Source organism: Thamnophis sirtalis, unplaced genomic scaffold (genome assembly GCF_051295495.1).
Source record: "Thamnophis sirtalis isolate CommonGarterSnake01/CBP01778 unplaced genomic scaffold, rThaSir2_p1.2 scaffold_6, whole genome shotgun sequence".
In the NCBI taxonomy this organism is placed as follows: Eukaryota; Metazoa; Chordata; class Lepidosauria; order Squamata; family Natricidae; genus Thamnophis; species Thamnophis sirtalis.
The window spans coordinates 18,950,750-18,971,962 of NW_028261386.1; the positions used below are offsets into that span (position 1 = coordinate 18,950,750).

At 40.7% G+C, this 21,213-nt stretch overlaps 1 protein-coding gene across 1 annotated transcript; it reads right to left on the bottom strand.

Annotated features, from left to right (window-relative positions):
- Positions 1-1,251: 1,251 nt before the first annotated feature.
- On the bottom strand, positions 1,252-19,082 carry NIPSNAP2 (nipsnap homolog 2). The gene is made up of 10 exons (XM_087717306.1): positions 18,945-19,082; positions 12,658-12,797; positions 12,525-12,570; positions 11,568-11,662; positions 11,190-11,260; positions 9,218-9,358; positions 8,683-8,714; positions 7,038-7,132; positions 5,602-5,685; positions 1,252-2,774 (listed from the first exon to the last, which is right to left on the bottom strand). Exons 1-10 carry the CDS (start codon positions 19,037-19,039, stop codon positions 2,710-2,712), a joined length of 864 nt encoding a protein of 287 aa, XP_087573432.1. The 5' UTR covers positions 19,040-19,082; the 3' UTR covers positions 1,252-2,709.
- Positions 19,083-21,213: the final 2,131 nt, after the last annotated feature.

Genomic DNA, 21,213 nt, shown 5'->3' on the forward strand with positions numbered 1-21,213 from the left:
TGCTGGATAGCAGCAATAATTACCAAACTGCTACACGCAGGGCCACATTGTGTAGATTCAATGGGCTTCTAGACAAGAACGTTTGAAACCGCCAGCCTCTCACCCACAGGTCCAGGCAATTAACTACACCTTAGTTAGTATTTTGTGGCATGGCATGTTAGTACAGGACGTGGATGGAAAATTACAGGGAGTCCCAGAGCTACAGCAAGATTGTGAAGTCAAAAACCATGTTGGAAGAAAGCAGTGGGAAACCAGTTCTGTTGCTAAGAAATCAACACAAATATACACATTAAATTACCAGGAGTGGAGCTTGATTTAAGTAGTCCTATTACATCTGGGTTGCAAAAATCCAGTTGATCACTAGAAGTCAGCAAAGCCTAGATATGTAGCACAAAAGTCAAGGGATGATGTATTTTTTTCTGCTAAAACTGATTCACTGTTGACTAGATTAAACATGCTATTTGCCACTTTACTCTTGATAACTGGCAATATTTGATCTATGGATGTCAATCCATGAAATAAAACAAAATCTAGGCTGCAACTAACTTCATGTACCCTAGCCTGCTCTTCAGATTCCTTAGATAAATCCAGATTCCTCCAGCTGAGGTTGGGTAGGGGACAGCCAGGCAGGGAGGTTGTTTCAACTAGCTTCAAAGGAGAAAACAGAAATGTAGCAGTTAGACTTATATACCGCTTCATAGGGCTTTCAGCCCTCTCTAAGCGGTTTACAGAGTCAGCATATCGCCCCCACAGTCTGGGTCCTCATTTCACCCACCTCGGAAGGATGGAAGGCTGAGTCAACCTTGAGCCGGTGAAATTAGAACCACTGAACTGCAGATAACAGTCAGCTGAAGTGGCCTGCAGTACTGCACCCTAACCACTGCACCACCTCGGCTCACTATCCCCGAAGTACAAGACAAAATAGTCCTTATATCAAAACTCATGTAAGGGAAGACATCCACATTCCTGACTGGTTCTTGGGATTTGATTTTCCTTCCAAGGTTTCCCCAAAGGTGCTTTTTTCAAGAGGCAACTGGATTTTCTTGTTTATCTTTGAAGACGTTTCGCTTCTCATCCAAGAAGCTTCTTCAACTCAGAAGCAAAACGTCTTGAAAAGAAAACCCAGCTCCGTAAATCAGATTAAAATACCTTATGCAAGTAAATTCAATTCAGTAAGACTTTATATTCTGTCTCCAAGCAAAAAGAAACAATATCTAATAATAATCAGTAAAGCTCGAACAATGCCCATGATATGAGAAAATCAATAGGATTTTATTATGTTTTGCCAAAAATCGCTGAAATGTTGGATACATCATAGATGATAGATAACAGTGTATTACACTGATTCATCAACTTACAAGATAATCACTTCAATGTATCTACATTATACACACATATTAAAAAATCCATCTATTCTAAAAGAAAATCAAAAACAGACAATTAGACATGGCAGAAACATTAATTTGCCTAATTTAATAGACAATCTTTTAATTACCTTTTCTGAATTGCCATCTACAAAAGAATCCCACACATGATTGAAATGTTTTTGTTTGATTTTTAAATCTGTCCATATCCTACTTTACTGTGTGAGTATAGGAGTGTTTGTAAAATATTTTAACATACTGATCCTTCTTTAGCTGATTCTCATGCTATAGATTAGGGAATTCTCTAAATATGTCGTCACACTGAACACCTTCCCAAAGCTGAAGACATATGGCTTGAACCTCATCTAATTGCACAGCCATCCACAATACATTCTGGGGAACTTTTTGCCACTGACTCTTGACTGAAACAGAGCAATCAGGATGGGGTATTTACAGATGGGATGCCAGGGGACGAATGCCTTTACTTTGCGATTTAAGTTTATAGTTCCCAACAAAAAACAAGAAAGGGAAGGTCTTGAAGAAAAATGAAAAATAGAGGAAGACTTACCGTAATCGTCACTTCTCCCCTATTGACAACAGCTTCACTGTTTTGGGAAATTGGTCTTATTAAACATAATGGGACTTCCTGATGGGTAAAGGCTGACAGATGCAACTTGCAGATAGTTGCAGATCAAACTATATTAAGAAACTTAAGATTTTCCCCCCCTTTTGATATTCTAATTTCGCAGCTACATTCCTAGTGTCTTTAAGTGAACATTGGTGACTTTGTATTGCAGGAAGCCCCTTTGCTCTTAGGAGCAACTGGTAACAAATATCCTTGAGGTGACAGTACACTTTTCCTAGAAAGAAGAAAGCAACCATGCCATTTGCCCTCTACGCAAATCTGGAGAAGCGTAAAAAAGGAGGAAGGCTTTCCCCAGCAATGATTTGTACCATAAGGCCCAATAGGCTGAATAAGCAGATATGAAGGCGAAAATGCTCAATTGTCTCCCCATAATAAAATGCAGATGTTCGAATGGTTAAAGCTCATGCGACTATATCACTGAAGCGTGTGTGCTTCCATCAGTATTTGCTGCCTGTCCAAGTGCTTCTGCATCTGCAGTCCTATGGTTGAAAGCTAAGACTTAAATGGTCACCCTGCAAATCTTCCATATGGATTTCTAAGTGCTCCTGCAGGATCTGAAGAAAACATTTACCAGCCTCGGTATATAATACTTTGGGACGTCAAGGTTTTCACTGCCAAACACATGCCATCAAAATTAACTAAAAAAACAACCAAAAAGTCACTTTATATCAATGCATAGGCATCGGCTGACCAGTAGCTTTATTGAAGTGGAGAAATCTTCAAAGGTATCATAATCCTGGATTCCATTTCCTGAATAAGTGGCACTGAAATAAAAACACATAAGGTGATATATGTGACACATGAAAAATGAATGGCGGCTGTAGCCAGAGGAAATACAAGGTGCATTCCTGCAGCCCAAAGAGCCTGTGAAAGTAGCCACCACAACTGTAAGTATATATTCAGACGTGGCTGGAGGCGTTATAGAAAAAGTTGTAGTCACGCCTAACATCTGTAGGTATACAGAGAACCAGGCGAGTAGCATCTGCAAGGAGAGGGTAAAAAGAACAGCACCCCAACACAGCAGTTGCAGGTGTACAATTAAAACACCACCCCTTTACGGTTCCACCACAAAAGCGCGTAGGACAAAATCGCGCTCGACAAAAGCGCGCTGTGACGTCATCACAGCGCGACGAAAAAGATCGAAAAAATGTAAAAATAAAGCTAAAACCTTCCCCTAACCCCCCCAAACCTAACCCTAAACCTAACCCTAACCCTAACTCTTAACCTAACCCTAAACCTAACCCTAAACCTAACCGTTAAAGTAACGAAAAACGTAACGCTAACCCTTATCCTAACCCTAACGCTAACGCTAACGCTCTAAAGCTAACCCTAACCCTTACCCTTACCCTAACCCTAACCCTAACCCTAACCCTTACCTTTATGTGAATCGGCTTGCTTTAATTTAATTTTTATTAATTTTTATTTGAATTTTTCGATCTTTTTCGTCGCGCTGTGATGACGTCAAAGGCGCGATTTTGTCGATCGCGCTTTTGTCGTCCGCGCTTTTGACGGGTCACGCCCCTTTACACAGGTGTATGATACACTCACAAAAAGAGCAGGGCTTCACTTCTTGCAGTTATGGCCACAATCTTGACAACCCCCCCCCCCCCCCCGATGCCTCTGCTCTAAGCAGCTTTACATGGACAAAGATGCACTGTGGGGAAAATCCCGATAGGACATGTGATGGCAGCTTTGTTCTGCCCAGCATTTGGAAACTCTTCTGAGACTTTAGAAAAAAGAAAGTATGTTGCTCCTGATAAGGGAGAAGAGCAACCCATGAAGCAGAGCCAAGAGTGGGATGAGTTTAAGAAACAGTGATACAAAAAGTGGCAAGAAGAAGATAAAAATGGGAAAGGGAGACAGAATAATTAGAAATCCTGAGCAAAAGGGCCTCCTTTATCAGAGCAGCATCTGGACACAGCAAAAATTCCCCGGGAACTTGGCTGGGTTTGGAAGTAGACAAGTCAAGGACAAGGCTCAGATAGGTAATCTGTTTACCCCGTAGCCCTAATATTGCACATCACTGACTACAGAGTCTAAGCAAGCCAATTTTCTACATACAGTATAAGAGCCTGAGGATTTTAATCTTAACAGGTCTTTCTCCTGTCCAGATTTCATGTCGCTCATTTCTCGTCTTGGAAATGGAGAGAAGCCACCCTTTGATTTGATAATAAAATGTGTCTGGTCTCCAACTCTCTGTCTTCAGCCTTGGAAGCTTCAGACCCCGTACTCTCAGCCCTGGCTACACAACAAGCTCCACAGCTGATGAACATTGTTGCTGACATTGTCCTCAAAAATCCCTAACTTTGCTGATCCCAGCATCTAACTCCAGTAGAAAACATTATTGTTTAATCCTCATCACATTTAAATAAATATAGAAATATAGTCCGAAATGCTTGCTAATCTTATATTCACTTTCCAACCCAAAAACTACCCTGAACTCAAACTTCCCAGTTAGCCATCTGTCAGCCTAGTCTCGAGGATCATGGGTACTGGGAGAAGATAATCTGTATCTAAAGATGGAACAACTAAGAGAGAAAGCTAAAAAGTTTCAGGGCCAAAATATCTTACATGAGTATTTATGTATGTATGTATGTATTTATTTATTTATTCATTCATTCACCAAATTTTTACCCTATTGATATCTAATGCCTCTGAGAGGCTTAAACAAAATATAAAGCAAGTTGCAATATGAAAATCCCAAGAGGGGCCCATCCAGAATTACACAAGCAAGTGGTAAGAACTGATAAGAACCGGGGGGGGGGGGGGGGATGATCTTATATCTGTTTAAGCGAATACCGTCAAAGAGAGTTCCGAGCATAGAATTATTCCAGCAAGGAGACTGCTCTGAAGTGTGACACTGCCATAGAACAGCAGTCCCTTCAGCCTCTCTTCCTAAATCTCTCCGAAATGAGGGATTATGAGCAATTTCTCCCTGAAAGTTCTAATAGACTGAACTGAGACCAGGTGAAACACAGAGTCTCGTAGATACAGCATGCTGGGTCAGAAAAGGCTTTATAGGTCTAAATCAGAGCCTCATGTGCACCTAGAAAGCCAATCAGCCATCAGTGCAGGGTCCACAAATTGGAAAAATCTCTCTCATCTCCAGGAGCCAATAAGTATGTGGGCCACTGCACTCTGGAGCATTTGGGGAGTTTCTGGGTAATCTTTAAAGCAATAGCCCTTAGACTTATGTACCGCTTTACAGCCCTTAAGCGGTTTACAGAGTCAGCCTATTGTCCCCAACAATCTGGGCCCTCATTTTACCCACTTTGGAAGGATGGAAGGCTGAGTCAACCTTGAGCCTGGTGAGATTTGAACTGCCAAACTGCAGTCAGTTGGCAGTCAGCCGAAGTAGCCTGCAGTACTGCACTCTAACTAACTACTGTGCCACCGCAGCTCAATCTTAAAAGCAGCCTGATACAAGGAATATTGACGCATCCCAGAGTATTTAATATTTGTAAGCTACCCAGAGTTGTAGCCAGCTTCTCTGCACCATGTCAGGCTGCAAATTGGGGCACCAGCATAGGCACCTCTGGCCATGGCTTCCACATGCTATGCAAGCTGGAGCTGTGAGGTTTAAACTGTTACCTGTATAATACACGAGCTCATCCCATCCAGGCTTGTGCCAGGCAGAATTCCTTATGTCTTCTCTCGTCTGCAGGTCTTTGTAAGCTGCAAGTATTGGTAGAAAAAAAGATTTGTAGCTTCAGTGATGTGATAGCCAACAATAAGTTTTAATTACAACAAAATGCCATTCAAGGCTTGGCAATGTGACAACTACAAGTTGTCAATGTACCATTTGGCATATATCCTCCTGATACTGGCTGTTCATTTTATTTTTCATTCTTTCAGGATGGCCAAGAGCACTTCAGAGTGATTTAGCTTCTAACAGAGAAGCAAAGCTGACTTCCTAGGCAGATGGCCCAGGACACTCCAACACTTCATGTTGAAGAACTCTTAGCGATCTAGAAAAGAAAAGTAGTGTGGTGCCATGGAGGCCAGGGAATGGCTCAGAATATGGGAGAAGAAAATAGTGAGTATCGCCATTTTAACATGAACGACATCCACATTCTCCAAAGGAACATTAAAAGAATACAAATAATAGTTGAATTTGCTCTTATGTTTGGGCTGACAAAGAGGAGGTCAACCTATTCTCCAAAGCACCCAAAGTCAGGACAAGAAACAATGGATGGAAACTAATCAAGGAGAGAAGCAAGCTAGAACTAAGGAAACATTACCTAATAGTGAGGACAATTAATCAGTGGAATGGCTTGCCTTCAGAAGTTGTGGGTGTGCCACTGGAGGCTTTTAGGAAGTGACTGGACAGCCACTTCTCTCGAATGATATAGAGTCTCCTGCTTGAGCAGGGGATTGAATTAGAAGTCCTCCAAGGTCCCTTCCAACTCTGTAATTAATCTCTTAAACCACCCCCAAATTAAAACATGTCCACATTGTGGGCCTTGACATGGCCTTTAAGCCAACTGGAATTAGACACACATGACCTAGAGTTGTGACGGCGAACCTATGGCACGTGTGCTGGAAGTGGCATACAGAGCCATCTCTCTGGGCACGCGAGCCATTGTCTGTTCTTCTTCCGGGTTCCGGCACGCTGGCCAGCTGGCCTTAACCCATGCAGGAATGCCGGAAACTGGAAGAATAACTGCCCTGTGCGCATTTGTGCACTGGGCGGCTGCACGTCCGAATTCCATCTGATGCACATGCACGTATAAAGACCAGGTAGCCGGTGTGCATTTGAAAATGGAAGACCATCTTCCTGGCGTGCGCATGCACACTGGCCAGCTGGTCTTCCAGTTTCCAGAGTGTGCATGCACACTGGCCAGCTGTTCTTCACACATGCATGCCAGAAACTGGAAAAGCAGCTGCCTGGTGCATGCATGCTCTTCCAGTTTCTGCTGGTCTTTTGGTTTCTGGATCCTCACGCACATGCGCTCCCATTTTGGCACTTGGTGTTGAAAAGGTTCGCCAACACTGGCCTAGAAGATAACAGTGAAGTCAAGTCCTACCCCAAAGATGATGGACCATGTATAACTGCCCAATCTGTGAGAAAAATCCACCAACAGCTTCTTTATCATCCTGCCGGATACGAATAGCCCGGGCCCTGAAAGGAAGGAAGATGATAGTTTACAAACCTAATGCTGCAGTTGACATAAATGCTGCGTCATAGTTCAATCACAGCAATAAGCAACAGATTGCAGAGCCACATGTTGCTATAAATAATATTTAGAGCAATAGAAGTAGCTTGGAAGACCTGAAGCCAACAGCAATGTTTGGATTACAGCACCAAGGAGTAATTCAGCTTTATGTAGGTTACTTATAATATAAAGAGTACCTTGAATCCATTAATGATTTTACAACCATTTTTTATTTATTTAAAACATTTGTAAAGTCACCCATCTTAAATCAAACTCTGGTTGCCTTATTATATAATTTATTAAAACAAATCTGCCCAGGCAATCCCCTTGATTTGTAAAACAGGAACCGGAAACTTTTTGGGGACCCCTTCAGAATTTAAAGGTTTTGAAATTGGGCTTTGCAGACACTGATACAATTTGCCAAGAGCCAGGATCCAGGAGATGCCCTTTAGATGCTGCCATTATCCGTAGGGCCCAGGATGGTATTTGTCATTCAACAACTTCTTTATGTTCTCCAGTTCTGTCCTCAATCATGTTACTTCATATCAAACTGCCTTATACTAAATTAGACAGTTTTAAACAATATTGCTTATGATGACTAGCCAAAGTTCTTTATTCTCAGGATTCCAGCAGCTGCTTCACACAAAGATTTTCCTTTAATATGTGTTTTTCGATGGAAGTTCTGAGTCTAGGGTTAATTAGCCTGTCCTAAGATAATGGACTGGTCATTTTATATAGAAAGTCAGATAAAAGTGAATTTGCCTAATGATCCATATTAATGTGATCTTGAACTGGAAAAAATGGGATGAGAGTATGAATGTGTCTGGAATAAATTCTTCCTTTTCTTTTAAATAAATTTTTTTTTTATGGCCAATACTACTAAAGAGGATGTTATCCAAAATAATTATTCGCTTGATGTGGCAGTGCTACATAACTTATTTTATATATATTTACAATCAATTCAACCAAAGCAAGCTTCTACTCTTCTCATTTTGCAGGGGAGAATCTGAGGCTCAACCTAGTCGTAAAATTCAGCACATCTAAAAATAAAAGATATAAATCGCATTATAAGCATGATTTATACTTGTCAGTATTTATACCAACTATGTTTATGCACAAGTTTTATTCCTAAAAAGCTGGAAAATTCTTCTCTTATTTTCATTTTGTAACATACACCTTTATTTTTCCTAGTAGGGGTTTCTTTACCATAAAGATGCTTACCCTTCTGGGTTAAGAGAGTCAGATAAGGAGAAATGAGCAGGATAAATATACATGAAGGCTCCTGATAGGTTTTTTTGAGCTATTTACAATAATGAAAGATGCTAAGGTTGAATGGGACAATCATATTCATAATCATCTCAACAGGTATTTGGGAAATAGAATATTGCATTAAATGATACTAATTAGTCTTGCACTATTATTTATATTTTTATTAATTTTCTTCCAACCCCTGGAAGCAGCCTATAAATTTATACTGCAACCTACAGCGCCATCTTCAACACATTATGGCTCTTACCAGTAGTTGCCCCATTCAATCATTGTTCCAGGCTGAAAACAAACAAAATATATCATTAGATCTAAAATGGCTTCTTCTTATCACCTACAAGCTAAGAATTAATACCCCGGTTTCTAATTACTTTGTTTTAGCCTACCAATTCCAGTTTCAGTTTCTTTTCAAAAGCAACATTAAGAACAATGACATAACGCTGTTAACAGTTGAAGTGCTTACTTCACACACACCCCAAATGACCCTATTGTCAAAAAATAGAATTTTCAGCAGAAAACAAATAAACTTAGGCAGTAATGGTACTCTAGTTAGGCATTTCTATCAAGAACCAAATTGCCATTTTTGTCTATCAGTTGTATTATCTGAATAAACTTCCACAAGTATGCAATCTTAAGACATTATTTCTGAGTAATTAACTACTGTTAATCCAATAAGATGCAGGCTAAGTCCTGAGGTTGTATTGAAAGCACCTATGCTTCTTCTTTAAGTGTTTTTAAAAAATAAGTCATGCAAATTCTATACCTGAGGAAAAAAGCCCACTCACACGTAATTGGTAAGACCTTAATTCATAGATGTTGGGTCCTGGCCTGAAAGTAGGCTCATTCCAAAAGCTGAACTCCAAGAGCAACTGATTCTTGCGGGACAGAAGCATGTTTCCTCTTGCTTTGCGAAACTCTGTAAATTCCTAAACAACAACAATAACAAAAAATTGGATTCCTTAAGGGTATTGTGAAAAGCCATTATATTTTAAAAAGAATTTATCCAGATTCTCTTTAAATATTCATAATTCAATAATGGAAAAATAGCAAATGCCCCAAACTTGTTGGCTTTTCCCAAAGCTTTAAACATGGCTATGTACCTGGCCTTGGAATGTTTTAAGAGTCTTGTCACTTGGCTTCACCATTAGTTGATTAATCATAATGATTGCTATTTGTATTTATTTTTTTTGTAGATGCCTTTTTCTTGTTTTAATGTTTGTTAAATTGTTTTATACTTTTAGAACTGTAAGCCACCCAGAGTCACTTGGTTTAGTTGGGTGGCTATAGAAAATGGATGGATGGATGAATATGAGTGATTCCTAATAGATACCGAACTCTAGACCTGTCAATGATAATGTAAATACTATTTGAATAAATCTTACTTTATATAAAATTTGAGGTACTGAATTATTCAAAAATACATAAGCTAATCATGTGAAAGCCAAGAGAGAGAAGGAGAAGTGTGAGAATAAAAAGAGATCTCATATAATTGAAAAATGTTATAGTCTTTAAAGTACCTTTTCCTTACCTGGTGTAATTTAAATGTATTTGGCTTCAGCTCCTAGAATCTCTTGTCAGCACATCCAATAGTGATTCCAGGAACTGAAAGCCAACACATGTAGAGAGCACCAGATTGAAGAAGACTGGATTAAAGCATATAACTTTAATTAAGACTAAGCAGTAAGACAGACAATTTTATTTCGTTATAAAACTGTGGTATATTAACATAAAACCACTCATCTTTTTCTTAAATAGTATAAAAGTTGCTGTAACATTAGAAATAAGGAGAGCTCTCCATTTTTGTAAAACTGGATAATGAGGTATAAGGTAAAGGTTCCCCTCGCACATATGTGCTAGTCATTCCCGATTCTAGGGGGCGGTGCTCATATCCGTTTCAAAGCCAAAGAGCCAGCGTTGTCCAAAGACATCTCCATGGTCATGTGGCCGGCGTGACTAAATGCCAAAGGTGTACACAACGCTGTTACCTTCCTACCAAAGGTGGTTCCTGTTTTTTCTACTTGCATTTTTTACATGCTTTCGAACTGCTAGGTTGGCAGAAGCTGGGACAAGTGACAGGAGCTCACTCCATTACGTAGCGCTAAGGATTCGAACCGCTGAACTGCCCACCTTTCTGATCAATAAGCTCAGCATCTTAGCCACTGAGCCACCGCATCCCATAATGAGGTATAGCTCCCAACAAAACTGAGCCACTAATATCTGGTGATGAAGCTGCAGAAAACTTTTCTAAAATATAATCCTTCACTAACAATATTATAGCAGCGTCCCAGAGATACAAATTCTTGGAAGAGATAGTCAGCTTACAGAAACATGTCAGAAATTGGTCTATGTCTGATAATGTTACAGTAGAGAATTAGAGAACCTTGCAAATAAAAGTACATAAGAGGAGCTGAGTTTTCATGGCAAAGCATCCTGAGAGGACTATATTCCATTAGACTAAGGGACCCTCAAGCAGCTACTTTCAAGTTCGAAGGCCATGTGGCCACTGATTTTTTTCCCCATATATCATCAATCATAAGCAGCCCTTTTCATTTTTCTCTCTGATATAGCCCTGTTTATTTTTACAGGAATGGGGGCATGGGGGGGACGACGGGGGACAAGCCACTGAGCAAAGTCATCTGCAAAGTATCCAGAATAAAACAGGAGCAAGATCCTTTCTCTTCATGAGAAGAAGGGAAACTCCAGGCCAGAAGTTACCAAAATTTTTAGAAAGTATTGATAGAAATCACTCAGTTTTACCTTATCATCTCGAAGTTTACTCATGACTTCTGTAAGGGCTGGATAGCCACCCTCATATCGCCAGAGATGTACTGAAATCAAAAGACACATATTTAAGTTCTCTTTTCTTACTGGAGAGACATAGGTTGGTTCCATCTGCTGCATCAGATATAAGTGTTCCAGAGAGCACTTGAATTTTGCTGGGTCAGTATTTTCTCTTTCTTAGACCCCTGCAGGACTTGATCAGCTCTCTGTAATCAGCCCTCTGTTAATCTACTTTGTACAGTAGATTTGTTTTTTCCTCACCCACCCTTTGTAACTTCACATCCAGATTGGAACAAAACATCTCTTGCAAACATTGGAGTAATTTTGCATTCTGCTAAATGTCTTATCTCCTACCAGCCTGATCTTGCTCTCCGTACCACGTGTTCCACGTCCCCACCAATGTACATGGATACTCCTTCCCTTCATGGATCTTTGGCAGAATTTTTTCACTGATTAAAAACAAAAACACAAGGAATGCATATAAGCTGCATGCTATCGACTTCACTTTCCGAAGTATTTATAGTATTGGTGACAGTTGATTGTCACTAACATTTTTATTATCTATCAGTATTCCACACATACAATCTGGACTGAATCCTCCTCAAAATTGCATTTTCATGATGTGGTGAAAAATCACTCTAGAGATTTTAAAGAAGAGATTGGACAACAATTCGTCTGAAATGGTATAGGGCTTTCTGCTGGAGCAGGAGGTTGGACTAGAAGACCTCTGAGATCCCTTCCAAATGTTATTCTGTTAAATTTCTAAGAGATCTCTCCACAGCATCTTCATACAACATCAATGACTAAGGATCCTTGTGAAAATTTAGATACTTTAAAATCACTTGATGTTTTCTATATTTGCCTTGGCAAAGGAAAACTTGCACTATTCTTGCTTTTAAGAAGAGAACTTCAAGAGTATTTCTGCATAGTTAATAAGTGGATATTTCTCATATTTAATAGCATAATTATGACTTTTATACATTCAGCAGAATGAAGTGGTACAATCCTGAACAACAGTGTGCAAAAATCTATATGTACAAAAATGCATATGGGGAAAAGGTTCTAGCTCTTTGTGTACTATTTTTTTGTGTGTGAACTGTTTCAACACAGAGTTCAAATACTATCCATTTTATAACCTGAGATAACTTATACTTGCTCCTTTCAAGTGAGCAGATGAAGTGTTTGCTCAATCATATGTGTGTTTACCTAGAAGTCTTACTGAGTTCATAAAATTGGCTGTAAGTAAATATATTTTAGATTTAGAGTCTGATACATGGAATTGAAAGCATCTAGCTGGATATCAGGACTTACCAAAGTTTGTTGTAGGAGTCTAGACATTCCGGTTTGACATTGTGAACTGAAACATCAAACATTAATGTTAAAAGGTTGAGAGTAAGACACAAACTCTAATAGAGAAATATTAAATATAGAAATAGATGCTCACACTGCAATTTATAAAGGCTGCTAGTCTCCTTTTTGGCTAAGAGGTTGGAGTGAGCATCTTTCCTGGGATCAACCTTGCGGACAAACAGTGATTTCAACCAACTATCTTCTCCAGATTGGTTATGTGATAAGGTAAAGCCCCTGCAGGAAATGGTCAAAGAATAAATATGTAAATTATGTTCATAGTTAATTCCCAACATTGCATTTATTTTTGTACAAATGTCTTTTTAAGCAAAATTATATTTATATATATTTAATTGTGGATAAGCTTATATGCATGCAAAACAGATAAAAGATACACATTTATTTTTTTAAATGTTTACCACTATATTCTTCTGTTTTTAAATCTTTTATCAATATTCTTTATTTTGGTAAAAAAAGAAAGCACAATTTTAAAGAAATCTTCTGTAATTAATGTGGTGATATTAGACAGATTTTTAATCAAGGCCAGATAGGACAGAGAGAATCTCTGTGGTTACAAAGATTCAAAAATGATTTGATGGCATGTAGTCATAATCAGAACTGCCAACATAAATGATGAAAAAGTATCATTCAGATTTTTTTAAAAACAATTGCAATTTATCAACTATCTACAAGGTAAGTAATATAAGTACAGCCACAAATAGTAATCTCATGTAAGTACCACTCTTGCTTCTTAATTCATGTCACAAATGGTTAAACTTAATTGGGTAGCAGTGAATCATACAATAGAAGTGGATAATACAAAAAGAATTCCAGGGCCTCATTGTTTGATTTGCAAGAAAGTCCTGTTTCCTAGGAAACTAGCACATCTCAAGGACGTTTGAATCGCCTGTACATCCTTATCAGGCATGCTTTTTAACAAAGTATAAACAATGCATACCAGAACATCTTTACATAGTGCCTTCTACACTCTGGATTTAGTAGCTCAGTCAGAATATTTTTATCTAGCCTTTGTTACCAAACACTAGCCTCTGTCATTCCTTCAAAGTGTTTACTGCACTCATACGTATATGCTATACATGAGTAACCTGTTCACATTAACCTTACATCGGGGCCTCTAAAAGAGGGGTTTGATGACTCACTCTTTCCAATAAAGAATAGCTTGGATCATCTCGTTGTTTCAGTTCCTTCCTTGAGTGCATTCTGAATGATCCCAGTGTGAATTTATTTATTTTTATTTATCAAATTTATATTTACCATCTTGTGGTAAAAGGAGACACTGAACAGCTATGATTAATAGATATGGATAAGGGATTATGTTTCCCTTATTTCTTAAAAGTGAAAATATAGAGAATAAAATAATGTAAAAGTATATATATTTTTACACCTTGGTAACAATTCTCTCTCAAAGCTAAACATTTTTTTGACCGGGATAACATATTTGGGAGAACCAGGTTGGGGAAAACCCTACAGATGGAAAATTAGAAAGATGCACTGAAACAGAAAAGTATCTAGATCCAAAGAGCATAAAAGAGTTGAAACCTACATTTGAAAGAGACTTGGTGTGGATGGCTATGAATTTTAAGGATATGGGATGTAAAGGACAGGGAAGAGTTCTGATATAGATTTTTATTTATTATTTTTATATATCCCCCAATGTTCTCAGCCATTTGGTTTTTCTCTCCATTTCCCCCCACAACCACCATATGATGCATATTTTATCCATCCATCCATCCATCCATCCATCCATCCATCCATCCATCCATCCATCCCATTTCTACATTGCCCATCTCACCTGAGTGACTCTGGTTAGCTAATGTTACAAAATATAAAAGCGTAGATAAGAACAGAACAGAATTAAAAAATAGGATTAATGTCTTAAATGTTAAAAAGATGGAGCACACTCTCATGAAGCCAACAATCTCCAGGGTTGTCTAACACTCTTCGACTCCCAGGCCAATCAGCAGAGCCAGGTTTTAACAATCTTTTTGAAAGCCAGGAGTGTGGGCTCAACACACCCTTGGGGGTAAGGTTTTCCAAAGGGTGTGTGTGAGAGAGCAATGGCAGAGAACCTGCCAAGTGAAATTCTTCCTAGAACCTACCAGGTGAAACTCTTTAACCACAAGATATCCTCCCTGCCTGACTGGGTGGCACAAAACAATACAATTGGGACAAGATATTGCTTGGGTAACCGGTCCCATGACATAAATGGCTTTAAATTTTGGGGATTTTGGGAAGGAATTGGACCCATATATACTGGGCAATGTTGATTGGATTGGATTAATATGGTGCCTAATCCAAGACATCCCGTAAGCTTCACATGTAGAATTTGCACAAGTTGTCCTAGATTTACAACCATTTGTTTAGTGACCATTGGAATTGTGGCACTGAAATAACTGACTTATGACTGGTTTTCACACTTAGGACTGTTGTAGTATTGCCATGGGCACTTGATCAAACTGTGGGCACTTGGCAACCGACATGTATTATGACAGTTGCATTGTCCCAGGGTCATGTGATTTGTAATCTTCTAGCTGGTTTCCAACAAACAAAATCAATGGGGGAAGCCAGATTCGCTTAATGACAGCATGACTCACTTAACTACTGCAGTGATTTGCCTAACAACAATGACAAAAAGGTCATAAATCAGGGCAAACTTCACTTATCAACTGCCTTGTTTAATAATAGAAATTTTGGACTCAATTGTGGCCGTACTCTGAGGACCACCTGCATTGTATCGTTCTGGTAAATAAAATTCAGAAAGTATCCAATAGCCCGTGTTTGAAATTGAAAATGTTATTTAAATGGTAAGATCTCTTGGGAAAAAACTCACTTGATCATATGCAAAGTGATATGATTCATGAGGAATTTAAATGCATTGGGTGAGTCAAGAGAGGGCAAAATAAGGAAGTTTTGCAGATGAAAGTTCCATGGTGGGGGTCAATTACATGCACCTTATTAACATCTGCAATGTACTAAAAGCCTTCTTTTTTGCTAAATCCTTCTGAGATATCCTGAAACCTTTCAATGCTCAGCTGTCTCCCACTCAATGAGTTCTGTGATGAAATAAACCTGAGAATGTTGTTTTTACTCTGCTCCTGTTTGATAACTCCTTGTGTCCATTATTTTTTTTATTTTTGCACAATGGTGGATTTTTCAAGAGTCAACTGGACTTTCTGATTTTCTTTGAAGAGGTTTCACATCCAAGATGTTTCTTCAGCTTCTTTGGGACAACCATGACCTGCATGACTGAGACCACTGTTCCCTCTAAGGTGTGCGGCTGCGCGGCCGCGCACGTGGAAAGAAACCCCTGCGCAGCAGTTTCTAACTGCCGCGCAGAGATTTCTGAAAAGCAAACGTAGGGAAGTCCTTTGCAGGTGGCTACAACTGGCCTCCTGCAAAGGACCTCCCCAGACTTGTTTTGAAGAGCACGGCTCTTCAAAGGGGGATTCCTTCCTGAGAGACCCCGTCCAGAAAATGCGGGGAGCGGCAGAAGAGACCCGGGGCTGCTTCTGCTGCGTCCGCTGGACTGTGGGGCTGGGAAGGGGGCGGGAAGAGTGGTGGGGCTGGCGGTGGCCGGCGGTGGCCGGCTGGTTCACCTCCTCTTCCTCCAACAGCACTGCCGGATTTCCGCCCAACGCTGCGGGGGCGCCAGCGGGAGCTTTGGCGGCTTCACCTCAGCCGCAGCGCTGGGCAGCAAATGTGTTAGTGCTGTTGGAGGAGGAGGAGGTGGCAGCAATAGCACCTGAGGACAGGACAAGAAGCAATGGAAACTTGTCAGAAGGAGACTCAAGCTGGAAATAAGGAGAAATCTGACAGTAAGAACAATTAAAATCAATGGAATCTTAATTCATCTGCTACAGGTTTTCAAAAGACTGGACAGCCATTTGTCTCAGATGATATAAAGACTCCTGCCTTGGACAAGGGGCTGGACTAGAAGACCTCCAGTATCTCTTCTGATTCTATGATTTTAAAAACCACAAGCTTTTTACAGCTCGCTTGCAACTTTACCAAATTTAATTCAGCCATTTCCTTTTGTTATTAAATGGGTAGTTTAGATTTAGATTTTAGATTTTATTTATTATTTATAGGCCGCCCTTTTCCCTGAGGGGACTCAGGGCGGCTTACAATTCATGGGAGGGGGTGTGCAAGACAAAACATAAGACAGTACGTGAATAAAAAAATAAACAATAAAACACAACTTTCATTCAACATTCGGGTGGGGCGGATTAGAATCTTTATCCCCAGGCCTGACGGGATAGCCAGGGTATTGCTAGTTCAATGCACATGCGCTCCACTTTTAAGATGCTGAAAAAATCCCCATGACCTGCAACAAAATTCATTCTTCCACTCTTATCTTGCCCTAACTTCTGATAGGTTCCTGAAATATAGATCTATAAAATTTAGTGAAAATCTATTTTAATACAGACTCGTAAAACAGATTGGGACAAATGACATTAGTGCTCTGGGATAATAGCAGGTTTACTCTATTTGGATTTTCAGATAAAAAGTATCTTTTGTGCTAAGTTCTAACAATGTAGTTCTGTAATGTAACTATGAAACAGTCCAAATATACAATTCCCCTCAGGGAGGAATTCTGGGAGTTGAAGTCCACAAGTCTTAAAGCTGTCACGTTTGAAGACCCCTGGGGTTTTTTCCCCCTAAAGGGTTAGGGGTGCAAGGGTCTTGTAACAACAGCTTTAAGACTTGCGTGCTTCAAATGCCAGACTTTCTGAGCCAACATTTTGGTTGCTAAGCAGGAGCGTTGTTAAGTGATACTGATATTATATAACACTTTTAATTAAGCAGGTACCTTGAATAAACATAACTTTGAGTTTCAAATAATACTGATTTTGTTGTTGTCTTAGGTGACATCTGTGAAAAAAATTCAGGTGCTCAGGCATGAAAATATGCCGCTCAAACACTATACTTTCCTGCTCACACTGAAAAAAAATTAGAGGGAACATTGACTGAGACTCTCCATAGACAAGTCTAACCTGTCCGTGCTACATAAAATCCAGGGGGGCTTTGGTGGCATATATCACTGTTAAATAAAGTAATTGGAGAAGAGTCAATTCAAGGGCAGGGAGGTAGTCGATGGGCTTCACACATGAAGTGAAGAGGCAGATAAATAAAGAGGGAATGGCTTGATAAAATGTATATTAATATATTTACACCAGGCCTTTGTCTCTTTCTAGTATAGCATACCAGGAAAGAATTATCCAGTGGATGGCAAGTGAAAGCAGGAAAAAGAAAAGTCTACAGTTGCAAGTTACTTTACATAGCATTTACGGAAGTGACAGGCTTGTCGTATATTATCCAACTACTATTGCTAGACGATACTTAAAAGGTGAAGGTAAAGGTTCCCCTCACACATATGTGCTAGTCGTTCCTGACTCTAGGGGGTGGTGCTCATCTCCGTTTCAAAGCCAAAGAGCCAGCGCTGTCCGAAGATGTCTCCGTGGTCATGTGGCCGGCATGACTCAACGACGAAGGCGCACGGAACGCTGTTATCTTCCCACCAAAGTTGAAGTCCACAAGTCTTCAAACAGAGGCTGACAGGTGGTTCCTATTTTTCTACTTGCATTTTTACATGCTTTCGATCTGCTAGGTTGACAGAAGCTGGGACAAGTACCTGGAGCTCACTCCGTTATGAGGTGCTAGAGATTTGAACCCCGAACTGCTGACCTTTCTGATCGACAAGCTCAGTGTCTTAGCCACTGAGCCACTTCGTCCCCAGAGGATACTTACAACCAATCATAAAGATCTCCAAAGTCACTTAAAATTTAATAAGAACACAAATGGACACATTGAAATAAAGAGGAGTGTTCCTATAATATGGGATGTGGCGGGATTCTCAAAACTTTGTTTGCTGGGGCTTAATTATGGGGATTTTGAGAAGTGACAAACTAGGTTACATGGGCAGAGGGCATGAACGGGACATCCTTTCACATGATGACTAAATCATCCCATCCTCCTCTACCCTGACCCATAAACTGTCGGGGGTTTACCCAACAACCCCACCCTCACAAGCCAAACTCTTCCAGTGCGCATGCGTGTTGCAAGAAACCAACCACTGGGACATTATTAGATGTGGGGGGAGCATAATAAGGAATCTGAAAAGGGTTACACAGATCCACCCTGGGCGCTCTATCAAGCCCCGTCCGAGTCCATGGACGCTATTCTCTGCACGGGGCTGGTGCTCTGCTTTTCCCTCCCCCGCAAGTGCCCAGAACGAAGGAAACGGGGAGCTCTTAGAAACCACCTGACTTGCCCGTGACCTTGAGGATGACGGCGGCGGCAGTGGAGAGAGGAGAGAGGTGCGCGCGGGACACGCTTCCCTCCCCTTCCTGCAGCTTCGCTCACCTGAGGTAGAAAAGACGGAAAGGGGCCCCCTGTGCAGGGCAGGGGCCACGGCGGAGGCAGCCCCCGCTCCCCCGCAGCAGCACTCCGGCCGCCATCTTGACCACCTACGCTGGGGAGCCGGGTGGCGAGAGAGGGGCGCGTTGCACCTGGACAGCCACTAGGGGGCCTTAAGGTTGCGAGGAGAGGATAGCGAAGGGGATATGGGGGGAGTGAGGGAGGCCGGTCTGCCTCGCGCGCGCAATGGGAGACGGGCGGACGCGCGAGGAGTCGCGATTTGCGTCAAGGCGCCGACATGACGTGACTGAAAGGAGGGGTAAATGGGGGAGCAAAAAAAGGTTTGAGGAGAGCATCCCGCGAAATAAATCTCGTTACTGCTCTGTGCGCTACCTGCAAGGCTTCTATAGGTTTAGCCATGTTCAAAAACACAGCTCAGCCAGAGCAGGGGTCTCCAACCTTGGCAACTTTAAGACTCGTGGACTTTAATTCCCAGAATTCCTCAGCCAGCTTTGCTTTTTCCCCCCAATTCTGGGAGTTGAAGTCCACAAGCCTTAAAGTTGCCAAGGTTGGAGACCCCTGATCCAGAGGGTCTGAACACTCCCGCGCCCCCACGGATGTGGATTTTTCCCTCTCCATCTATTTCGGAGAGTACAGCATTGGGGGAGATTTTAGATATAAACACATACGTTACCAAAGCAAAAGATGTTTCTAGAGGAATGTTAGATGTTCCCAAAACACGTGCAGGTTGTGCTCCCCCATAAACAATGTGAAGATTTTGATTTAATGCCAAACCAGCTCTTCACATTCACTTCCTCCCACGAAATATTTTGATTTTTCTTTAAAATTGGGACGTTTTTATAAAATGAATATGCTTTGACTTTCTAAGTATGTCCAGGTAAACAAGTATCACTCAGTCAATCGAAACTGATTCCCCAAAGAACAAACCAGCATTGGCTGCAGGGGGTTGGACTAGAAGACCCCCAAGGTCCCTTCTAGCTCTATTCTGATTGCTTGCTTGCAGTTAGTAGTCAGAAGGAAATCTGCCAGAAAACCCCAGGACTATAGATTAGAAGCCAGGGTTAAGGCATTTTGATATTGTTGGAAAAAAATAAAAACCCACAAGAGTGACTTTACAGGGGAGATAGGCTGCATAAAAATTGAATAAAGATGTTCCCATGTAATTGTCACAAGACCCAAATTTGATTAAGGAAATTGTGATTGTATATCACAATACAATACAATACAATATACAATACAATATTGCAGTAAGAGATATACTTTTATTAGCAGTGTACTGTGTACTGAGTAGGAGAGTGATGAAAGAAATGTCCTTCTGGGTTCGGCTCCAAGTGGAGAAAAAGACACTGGAGACATGGAGGCTGCTTGGAAAGATGGTTTATTGTTGGACAGGGCCACATGGCTTAAGCCCTGAACAGAAAAGGTGATCACATGCTTCAGTGTTGGTGGAGAAGAAGTGAAGGGCCGAGGGAGGGGCTTGCTAGGCTTTTTATAACCTGTTTAGTCCCACCTCTCTGTTTCCCGTTCCTGGGTAAGAAATGTATTCTGATTGGTTGTCAGACTCCCATGGGGCCATGCAGGGGCAACTCTCTGCGCTGTGTTTTGAATCCAGGTTTAGTTGAGTTCTCAGATGCCATATGGTGAGTTGGGGCCAATATTATCATGCTTTAATCCCATCCCCCTGGAGCTGCAGTGGAGAAGTCTTTATTATGTAAAGTGGACTAGTTTGGCCTTCTTAATGGCCTATTAACAGTGGGGATGGGCAGGAAGCTACAGGCAACTATTCTGTCTTTTAAAACATGTTTCTTTCTTTTCATATCCAGAGAAATATTCTGCCTTTTCAATATTTCCTAGGACATTTCATTTTTCTGGGAGAGGGCTGGATGATAACTTCCCACAAGAGTATTTAGGAAAATGAAATTCTGGTCAGCAAAGTTTTTCCCAGCTATCAGGTATACTGTACGATGAGAAAAGTTTGATAATGGAAATTGCTATCCAAACTTTTTTTTTTAACCAAGCGATCCTCACATTATCTATAAATGGTTAAAAAAATAGTAAACCCTTAAAACAACAGTACTCATGTAGGAAGTTATCACCCAGCCCTCTCCCAGAAAAATGAGATATCCTAGGAAATATTGAAAAGGAAGAAACATGTTTTAAAACAGTGTTTTTCAACGACTGTGCCGCGGCACACTAGTGTGCCATGACATAGTGTAAGGTGTGCCGTGGGAAAAACACCTGCCTATAGTCAATA

Bases quoted from the DNA above. Each gene is read 5' to 3' on its own strand.
- NIPSNAP2 (XM_087717306.1), bottom strand. From the start codon at position 19,039: ATGGCGGCCGGAGTGCTGCTGCGGGGGAGCGGGGGCTGCCTCCGCCGT. The intron at 12,571-12,657 runs GTGAGCATCTAT...TTGATGTTTCAG, and splicing joins CAGCCTTTATAAATTGCAGT to TTCACAATGTCAAACCGGAA. The intron at 7,133-8,682 runs GTAAGAGCCATA...CCTTCCTTTCAG, and splicing joins ATTGAATGGGGCAACTACTG to GGCCCGGGCTATTCGTATCC.